A 10,985-nucleotide genomic window follows, 5' to 3' on the forward strand; every position below is an offset into this window, starting at 1 on the left:
GCTCTTTCTAAAATGTGATTTACTTCCGGTGCATTAGGGTGAACATGCATATTAATGGGTAACTCACAGAAGAAAATCGCTTGGAGCAGACGATCCAAACAACAACAACGAAAATCATTTTATGATGTTGTCGATGGACCAGGGTTTGATACAGTTGACCATCCACCGGAACACTTATCCTACACTTGTTTGGACGCCCTGTTCACAATCTCTTCCGTTATCGGTTACATTGCTGACACAGGCTTTGACATAGCACTCGCTGTAGAATATTGGTATCACAGAGATTTTCTGCTCTTTGGATGGACAGCTGCATTAATTGTATTACCAAGTATTATACTAACTGTATGCAGTATCAGATTTTATATTTTGGATGCGAAACACAGTGAAGCTCCGCCTGAACATTGTTTAAGATGGCTGCTGAGAGCAGTGTTTTTGTTGTTGCATTTGGCGCCTGTTATCAGGTATTTTTCCTATGAATTTACTCAAGTATTCCTGTCGTTGTGCTGGAGTACGATTGAACCAGTGTACATAAGGTGGAAATGATCAAATTGATCCAGTCAACATGTTTTTTGATACATCTAGAACTCTCTGTCGTTTGCTTCTTGAAAGCTATAGTTGCTGGAGATACTAGGATATATATATACACTTACCATAAATAATGTGCAGAATATGAAGATGGGAGACACAGTGGGTGTTCTGTTTCCCAATCAAAAGAGAAGTTTAACATTATTTCCACCTCTAGTACACTGTTTCGGTTTGATCATTTTACGTTTATAAACAACTTTAATGGGCCTGTAAGACATTTGGGTCCAATAAATAGAGAGCGTTCAAGTTTAGATAAATGCTAAATATCTTTCAATTTGGTTAGATCTACAGAAAATGCAAAATATTTCCTTTTTCAGTAAAAAATATTAAATTGATTTATTCATTTGCCTCAACAAATTTGTAACCTGTTTGGCTGAAGGAAACATTTTTCTGGAGAGATCCCAAAAAAAGTATTTAAATTGAAGTTTTAAAATTCAGTTGTTTTGACCAGTAAAGTAGTAATGCACGAGTGATATATTTTCAACTATTTTATAATCATAACTTAACACTTTATTTCTTTTGATTACATATGTGGAATACACTGTCATGTTTATCTTTTTTCCTGCAGCTGTAAATGAGCGATGTCTTTTGTCCTACTTCATGCAGGGACAATTTGGACTGTTGAACTTTAGTCTCTTTAAGTAGACTAAGTTAACCTCCTTGTTATATATTCTCTAGCTAGTTCTCAAATCTGTGTATGTTACTTATTAGAGATAACAGTAAAAATTATATTATATATTATCAAGTATCTTTGCACTGAGTACAAGTCAGGATTCAGCTGACTGCTATTCCATCTCAGGGGCGGATTCAGAGATATTTTCTGACAGTCTTCCAAAACATCTTTTTGATCAATCCTCCATTTTTGAACGTCTTCCAACAGAAAAAATTAGATACCCGTCAATGTAAACTTGAATATCTGACCGTCTTCCAGAAGACCCAGAAGACGGGTCCCCATTCCGCCCCTGCATCTGGAATGCCAGTGGAAAGCAAAAGTACTACTACTAATATCTCTTCTAAGGCAGTGAAAGGGATTTCCCTATCTTGTATATCTAGCTCATACAGTCTCAAGAAATAAGATCCATTTCCATGAAAATCTGTTTGTAATTACAGTATTGATCTTAGATAACTCATGGATTGATGTGTCTCAGATCAGTTATAAGCTAGTTAAAAGCTTCTTGTTTAAATGTTCTTGCCTTTTAATTTTTAAAAAATAAACTGTACATTATCATGTTTTGTAAATGTAGGTTTTTGTTTCAGGTACATCGAATCAATATACTTTGGTTACAAAAGCAGAAAATGTCATGACAGAAAGGAAAGGGAAAAGTACTACTACCTCATGTTATTTGAAGATGTTGATTCATCTATGTTAAGGTTATTTGAATGCTTTACTGAGGCAGCACCTCAACTAGTATTACAGTTGTATATTATGATTAACCAGGGGACTGATGAACATTGGCTGAGAGGTGAGATTTGTGCTGTAAAATATTGATAAGATTATTTTACATTGTGGTCATGAGTATAACCAATCTTAGATAAGTGGTTAATAGTTCTGTAGAAAGTTCAGTCAGTGTTGATGTTTATTTTATCGAATTCATATTTTGAATATAATAATTGTAATGCATACTTTAAGGAAAAACTTATCAGCTCCAGATATAGTATATACCCATTAGAAGAATGCATTTATTAAACATTATTGAAAATATTAGTTTAATACATGAAATTGAATTGTAATGTTCAGACCCCCCAATTACAAAGTAAAGTGATTAAGGTGCATTGTTTCTTTTTAATATTTCCACTTTCATATTGAACTTATCATAATCTTTCTTTTATTCAGTAACTCTTCAGATTGGTGCTGTATTTACATCCTGGATATCTCTGAGCTGGTCCATCGTAGCCTACCACAAAGCATTACGTTACTCTCGCAATGACAAGAAAAATATGGAAATTCCAGGAATCATTCTCATGTTCTTATGGCGTAGCTGTATAATCGCACCACGAGTAATTGTACTTGCTCTGTTCATTGCAGCATTTGGAATTTATAGCATTATTTTTCCTCTGGTACATTGGATCATCATGACAACCTATTTAATCTCATCAGCTACAAAAGCAGAATTTTGCAAACATTTACCAGAGGAGTATCTGTTCAAAGCACTAATGGGAATAGTCTATATATTTTGTTTTATAAATATCTATGAAGGACACACCCGGTTCAGGTACCTATTTGTATATACATTGGAATATGTAGAAAATGCAGTGCTGATATTATTGTGGTACTTCATGACAGCACAGACAGGTGTTTGGTACCACCTACCAGCACCTATATTTGTGTTGTTGCTGTATCCAATGGCTTTGGTGTTCATGACAGTGTATTACCTGCGCTTGCATCCCACTGGTGCCATACACAGGGGGTGTCTGCCATGCCCCAACCAAGAATGTTGTGCCAAAGTGACTCACATAAGGGAAAATTATACCAAGGAGTCAAATGGCAGTGTTCTTGAAAGGACAGGTTCAACAAATAGTCATCACCGTATGGAACACCGAGAACAGTTACATCATACCGTAAGAGAAGATATAGATACATCAACAGTGGAGTTGAAACCCCAACATACTCCCGAGGAGGAGGATATTGGGCCTGAGGAGAACCAAAGCTTTCAACATGATAAATGTATTTACACAACATCACTTTAAAAAGAATGAGACCAATAAAAGAATGTTTTACATCAATCACAGCATTAAGTCAGCCTGATTATCTTGAGATTTTTGTACTTATGTTATTGATTGTATTTTGTTTTGCTGATATGTGTAGCTCTCACTTTGCTTTAATGTAAAGATGCACAATTTACTGCAGTACTTTTACCAGGATGTTGTTATTTACTTTTCTTCATTTATATATTTAGGTAATTTAATAATTTTACAAAGGAGATATGTCATCAGTCTGGACTTCTCAAACTAAACATAAAGTGATAAATAGCTGGTACCATGTGACCATCTCGTCTCAGCCAGTAGAAGGCCAGTAATAATCCGCCTAATAACATGAATTGTTGTTAATCACAAATCTCTAAGAATTTTTTAGCTTAAATTTTTAAAAATTGGAATATTCCTTAAATCTGAACGAATTTTCTTGCCTGTAAGTGTCAGAGAAATGTGGACTTCACAGTTTTATTGTATTTTCTTTTCAAGATTTTGGGAAAATAAGATAATAATATTATTATGTATTTTTTAAGCTCAAATCTTGGATATGACCGAAACTCATATAGAGTACTAGTACTTTGCAGGTTTTGCTCATTGTTTTAGGAAGTTGTTAAATATTAGTGATATTAATACGATGCAGAAATATTGTAAAGGTATGTAGTACCTTATTTGCTCCTGTGTGCCAAAGTAAATGTTTGAGTTAAAAACCAATAGGGTTATTAATACTGAATATTGTTTAAGTTGAAATGATTATGAGAATACTAAACTTAGTTTCTTCTTCCATTTTAGTCATTAGGTAATACCATTTAAAAATTTTTTTCATGTAGTTAACAATAGATATGTTACAGCTTTATCATTTCAAGCTGTAAACATTTTGATTAGCAGCTGAAATTTTATGTACTAGTATAGAATTGTGGATAAATTTTTTTTTGCCATCTAATCTGTAAAGATTTCTATTTCTATGCTGCCTATGGTGCCTTTTCAGGGCTGTAGCAATAGTCTGAAGGCTCAAAAGTCCATAGGGTCATTGACCTGAATGTTCACTATAGAACCTTCAGATCAATGAACCCTTGATTAAAAAAACGATGAAAATGTTACCAGTTTTCGTACCAATGAACCTTCGGACTATCAAGACACCCCCGTCTTTTCATTGCCCTTGAATAATTTATGCAGTTTGTATACTTCAGATGTGTTGTAGCCATGTTATTAGTTTTACCAAAATGCATTCCCACCTTGAAAATTTTGGAGTCATCTCTAAGTTATGCCATTTTTAGGGGCAGATTCATAGATATTTTCTGACAGTCTTCCAAATTATCTTTGTTGATCCATCCTCCATTCTCGACCATCTTCCGACAAAAAAATGGATATTCATCAATGTAAACTTCAAAAATTGACCGTCTTCCAGAAGACCCAGAAGACGGCCTCAATCCGCCCCTGATTATTACTTTTGCTCATTGCAACTCCCCTGTCATAAATATATTACCCATATGGCTTCCCCCAAGCATCGATACACCCTCATGTTTTTTTTTTTAATTATATTTCAAAATTTTCAGGTCTTCGTATTTATAGTGAGGTTTTTAGATAGAAAATAATGTTTAATATACTATTTTTTTACCAGTGGAGTAATGATGCGAGGTGTAACAGTGCAAACGTAATAGGGCAGGGATGTAAAGGGATGATACAAAAAACCTTAGTTCATGGTGATTGCTCTCTATTATATATAAGTGTTCTTCATTTATGTACAGACACAGATGTTTGTACCTTCCAATGTGATCGACAAACATTTGGATACTGTACAGACTAAAAGACACTTCTCATAATCTTTGATAACTTATTCAGTGAACTAACAACGATGTTTGATAACTGTTTTGATGCAAAAGGTGAGTTTGTGATTCATGGTGATTTATCAATGCAATAGCACAGGATTCAAATGACTGCCCATGTGCGAAAAACTGCACTGTTTGAAATAAACAAATGTTGAAATTGACAAAGCCTGCCTGTGTTTACCATCTTGTTGATTTGATTTAATTTGCTTCCTGGTCTCATTTTGAGAAAGTGTATTAGAAATGTTTTGTTGGCTGTATGTATTAAAAGGTACATCCATCCGACTTTGCTTAGAGTAACATTTATTTTACCTGCATTAAAAATGCAAAATGCATTTAAAATTGTAGGAAGGTTAATTGCAGGTATGCTGTGAGGATATGCTAATTCATGGGCAAAAATGGCCAATTTAAAAATTTTAATGTCTGTGTTTTGAAGGACAGTTGTAATTTTTCAAAAACAAGGCAATGGTACCAAACAATTATGATACAATTTGTAATCTCGTAAAAATTGATATTTTTAATAAAGATCATACCTTGACATATATCTAAAGACTTCTCAGCTTTATTTAGTCTTCAATAATAATAATATATGATATAATAAGTTCTCATGCGAGTGGCTATTTATTAGCCTAATTGATATTTTGTTGAATTAAGAGGCTAAAACACAAAGCTTTCTTGAAGACAGCAGAGCGTAAAACTGAATGCATAGAATGGACCAAAAAAAAAAAAAAAATGAAGTTGAAATTGTGTTTTGACAAATAATATACAAATCTAATGATGATGATTATTTAAGATGAATAACTCAAGATTGATAATTTTAGACACCATTCTTATATCATTTCAACAACTATGATGGCCCTCTTCCTCAACAAACTTATTGTCCACGTTACCTGTTGTGCATAATTGAAATTTGGTGATGATTTTGCTGTTTAGCACTATGTAGTATTGCATCAAAATTGAGAAATTGGCCCATTTTGTGCATTATTTCCTGCTTTTTGTCTGTACTTATGACAGCTTTGGTGCCTTGGGTTTTCCTCAAATTGGCACCCTATCACTTTAAATGAACATTAAATCATTTGTTGACAAAGAACTTCACTTTTCTACGTAGTAATTTTTTATTCAACAAATTAGTACGATAGAAGATAACATTTATTGCAACAAAAACATTTCCTATATTTAAGTTATATTACATTTGATTCATAACAAAAATATGTTAAATTGTTTTGATAGAACTTATACTATTTCCTTGTGGAAATGGTTTTGTATGGCTAGAAAAGTAAAAATTATGAACAGAAAAATAGCACCAACAATCTAATGCCAAGTTTTCACTGAAAAAATAAAATAAAACATTTAGCAATTGACTATCATGTCTGATTGATTCTTCAACAAAAACACTGCAACAAAAATATGGAAAATAATTACAATGGAATGACTGACAAATTGCAATTTACAAATGAAATGTAAAACCAATGCAATTTGTTCTACAGAATTGGTAGAGCATTATTACGTCATTAATGTGCACCCACTGCATTAATAGTAAAATAAGGGCTCAAACGATAGTTTAATTGGAAATAAGCCATAGGAATCCACTAACAACATTCAAAGTATTGCATGACTATAACTGTAAGAGTATTTTAAAACTATCTAAAAAGACCAATAGAAGTAAATGCCCATGCAGTCCCTTAACTGTCAAAAAAACGAGCATCAAAATAAAAACTGGCATAATAGATTATGGAACCCATTACATTAAGCAAATCCTTAATTCTGATTTTATTGTGTTCAATATCCAGGCTGTTAACATGGATGAGTGTGTTTGAATCATTAGATTGCACAGGCCAAAATTCAAAAGGCATCGTCACACATTCCTATCCTACACATTCACATATATTCAATTATTTGACACACAATTCTTCAAAAGGAAGAGTTTCAAAGTCATCTGAAAAGTGACAAGTAGTGAAAAAACTATCTATAAGATAGTTACAATTGCACTTACAAGTAATTACAAACAGTGATTATTTCAACTAACTTTAAGAGCTACATGTGTGTCAATTGTGTTTATCTTTACGAAGCAATGTTAATTGCACATTTTATATCAGTGTTGCAGGTTTTTAACAAATTTCCTTTCTGTAATGTTTTTTTCTTGACAGAATGTTTAAATCAATAGAGGACACTTTAATCATAACATTTTCTTCCCACATTCATAAATTGAGACCAAGCATGATCAGCTTTCTTGTGCATAAATTTTTGGAGTGAACAACCTCTCCAATAAAGCCCTGAGTATATTACCTGGAACCTTCTGATGTTGAACTATAAGACTTTCTATACTTGTGTGTACCTAAAATAAAAGTTTTTAGATCTATCAATAACAGGATTACCTTCAAATTTTAATCCACTATAGCATTGTGATATTTAGTTTTTACTGTTATTATTTATTTAACTGTTTTTAAAATTTGCTCAATTATTGAGTATTTCAATATATCACATGAAACTTGTGATTTTTTACCTTTTTTGCAACTTGTTCCACACTAAGGTTTGGATCATAAAGAATAGGATCTCCAATTATGGTCCTGAATTTCAAAATAGGTTTCCATTAGTAATATTAAAGTTATATTTTTTTCTGACTAACCGGTCATTTACAACTAAATCAATAAATAAAACACTGAACCCAAGTACAGGTATGGGTGGAGCAAGGATTTGGGAGTACGAGAATATTGCTCCCCCCACCCACCCTGAGGAAAAATTCATTTTGAAAGGTAAATTATGTATCTTTTAACTGACAAGAAAATGATCCAGATAACAATATTTAAGAAATAAAATTTTAAAATATACTTAATCTGTGCAATATATAATGTCACTATGCCACAAACCTCATTTTGACTGGAAATCCCCCATAAATTGGAACCAGTGGGAGCCTAGTTCTTTCATAAATCCTCCTCAACCAATCTGAAATGATGCTCATTTCCTTAGGCAATGCTTTAAAAGTACTGGTAGCTGTGTAAATTATTTTCATGAAGAGTGTGCTTCAAGAGATTCTTTAACCATTTGTAAAATTATAAGGGTTTCTCACCTTTTCCAAGTCCCAATGATCGGAACGCTTCTCTGCAATTTTGAGTAAACATTGGAATAATTGGCTAAAATGAGATATCAAAAGACATATCAAATGTTTGCAATAGCATTTATACAGACTGTTTATATCTAATTTGGTAATAGTAAAAGGCAGTATCACACAAGCACAATATACTGAATAGGACATTGTGTCTGACTAATCAGAAGCCTAGAATTGTACAAGAGGTACAATTATGTAAGATTATCATGTTGTTAAGTACTTCAGTAAACAATCAGCCTTGTCATCATTTTTCACTTCAATATTAATTTTGAAATAAGCTTCGAAAATGTCTTTACTAACCACTTGTGCGTGTACAGCAATTTTGGCAAACCCTGTTCTTTTCCCCCACTGCAATCCATAGAATTCATCACTAAAGTATGCTTCACGTACTCCACCTATAGGACACCGTGACGTTTCCAATTACACAACTTAGTTTTAAACACCTTAAACTTATTCAATCCTCACTGTGTATATTAGTTAAAGAAATGTTTAGAATTTACTTCTAAATTTCTAAAATTAAGTTTTTAACCAAGTTTATAACCTACTTTTGTGAACGAATTTTCAAATCAAAATTTCATGTTCCTCATAGACTCATTTAAATAAAAACGTGCCTTTTCTTGCTATATATTTCTGTAACAGAAATACTCTTTATACTCTGATTCAGTAATAATCTAATACCCATACCTGGTGCAATGGCTAAAAGCTGCCCTTGTTTCATCAGATCTATGCCACTCTGCACTGTCCCTGGTTGAACACAAAATACTTCCATTAACAACTTCCAACCTGAAATGATAAAAATGAAGGTATAAATGTATGAATGAATTAACATATCAATCAATTTGTCAATACATCAAATTGCCAAAAAACAAATGAATAAATCTACCTTTGTTCAATAATTGCTATAAATGTACAAAAACTTTGTACTAAATTTTGAAATATATCATAAGTAACAAATTTTTATTCAATATGAGAACTAGATTTTCCAGGCAAATATGAAAACAAACAATAAAAACAAAAGTAAGGTAAAAAAAGAAGGAAAAGGCACATTATTTGCTTTAAGTCACCTGGTATATGAAAAAGAAACCGGTCTCCAACAGCCTGAAGCTGCCTGTTTTTGTGTAGAATACATTTGGCAATGAGGTAATATATATCAATGGGAATAGCTCCATGATAATAAACTAGGAGTGCAGGTCCCTCAGATGGAATCTTGTCCAAACCAATGACTTCGTAACCTGAATTTTAAATTACACTGAGATTATAAATATGTACAGATATTAATAAGATTTAATGTGGTCAACAAATTTTTACCCAATTCTACAGAGAAAAACATATTTTTTCTGATATATATATATATATATATATATATATATATATATATATATATATATATATATATATATATATATATATATATATGCCATTTGTTCAGTTCTAAGATAAATGCTGTTATTTCATCAAAGGAATTAATATGATGCAATCAAAATCAACTGCAGTTAAGAAATATCTTTAATAAAAACTTGGTTAGCATTTAAATAATAAGAGCATAACACGTTCTGAAATCAGTCTTCACCATGCCAAATATAGCCCTGAGCATCCCATAACGCTGCCAGTGTTTTCCGTGCACCATTCCAAAAATCTTGAGAATAGGCATCTTTTAATTGGTGTCTCAGTCTGTATATGTGCAGGAATAAAGCCGATGCATACAGAAATGCTATTATCATCAAGGGGAGGAGAAATGAGATGATGATCGGATACCACAGCCATGCCAGCCAACGGAGGTAATCAATGTCAAAATACACATCCAGTTTGTAGAGCCCCCAAAGGTACAGGGCATAGACTTCTGCTGTTGTGTACAGATTGGAGAAGAATGTTGACATTTCTGGTCTCCTTGATCCAATCTTTTATCTCTTTCATTTACAAGCTGTCCGAAGACAACTGGCCTGTTTTAGTATATAAGGGTAGTCTTCTCCCTTAAATAATCATTGTCTTGGATAGTTTGTAAAGTCCACTTAAATATAACGCTACTGTCATTTGACTTTCATTTCTTTGGAACAAATCTAAGGTACTTAATATACCATTCCCATGATTTGTGACATTTCTATGCCCTTAAGCTCCAACCATCACATCTTTCAAACTGTTTTCTGAAATTAAAAATACAAAAAACTTATTTCAGCTATCATCCAGCTGAATGTCCAGTCAATTTTTGTCGGGTAAAAATTCTTTTACATTACAACTCCATTGTAAGGGGCATAATGAACCCTTCTTAACTAAGATTATAAAACCAATAAAACTTCCCAGGATATTGGTCAGGAGCAAGGAAATTCAAATTCTTATAAACCCATTTAACAAACTATGATGCAGCACAAGTATTATGAATAAATGTATCCATTTACCCCAATTTCCCCCCTTTTCATGGGTTTCTTACAAAACTGCTTAAATGACATTCCCCATTCATATTCCCCACCAACCCCCATTCTAACACTGCAGATAAATGCTTTTAGTTCTGCTTTTAGTGGAAATGATACCGAGCTGGTACCAGGCAGACACTAAGCAGTAGCACTAAGCGAGCTTTAGCTCAGTTACAACATAATGAAACTCATCAAATTCAAAACATATAAAGAAATAACAATTAAAAGTACATGTTGTACCTTACATCCACACTTTTAAAGGGGAGTGACTGACAGGTATTCATGCTTCAAGTCTTTAACCTTGACCTTGGAAAGCGAAATAGTATTATCTTTTATTCTTTTTTACTTTCCCTCGTAATTTAGAATTATTTT

General features: G+C 32.8%; 2 protein-coding genes across 3 annotated transcripts; one reads left to right on the plus strand and one right to left on the minus strand.

Moving 5' to 3' along the window:
* The first annotated feature begins 9 nt into the window (after nt 1–9).
* On the plus strand, nt 10–5,643 carry LOC106153242 (XK-related protein 6). Its single transcript, XM_013527093.3, has 3 exons — nt 10–461; nt 1,843–2,048; nt 2,420–5,643. Exons 1-3 carry the CDS (start codon nt 55–57, stop codon nt 3,271–3,273), a joined length of 1,467 nt encoding a protein of 488 aa, XP_013382547.2. The 5' UTR covers nt 10–54; the 3' UTR covers nt 3,274–5,643.
* Nucleotides 5,644–6,204: 561 nt separating this feature from the next.
* LOC106153226 (DGAT1/2-independent enzyme synthesizing storage lipids) lies at nt 6,205–10,927 on the minus strand. 2 transcript variants are annotated; one of them, XM_013527076.2, is made up of 9 exons: nt 10,854–10,927; nt 9,776–10,346; nt 9,270–9,437; nt 8,890–8,988; nt 8,506–8,600; nt 8,167–8,230; nt 7,967–8,042; nt 7,603–7,666; nt 6,205–7,434 (listed from the first exon to the last, which is right to left on the minus strand). In XM_013527076.2, exons 2-9 carry the CDS (start codon nt 10,080–10,082, stop codon nt 7,321–7,323), a joined length of 987 nt encoding a protein of 328 aa, XP_013382530.2. In that variant the 5' UTR covers nt 10,083–10,346; nt 10,854–10,927; the 3' UTR covers nt 6,205–7,320. The 2 variants fall into 2 exon arrangements, with proteins under 2 accessions (XP_013382530.2, XP_086850868.1); XM_086994742.1 differs by having other exon boundaries at nt 10,859–10,895.
* Between the last annotated feature and the right edge of the window lie 58 nt (nt 10,928–10,985).

The sequence above is a fragment of the Lingula anatina genome, chromosome 1, assembly GCF_051362555.1.
Source record: "Lingula anatina isolate TDL-2025a chromosome 1, LinAna3.0, whole genome shotgun sequence".
NCBI lineage: Eukaryota > Metazoa > Brachiopoda > Lingulata > Lingulida > Lingulidae > Lingula > Lingula anatina.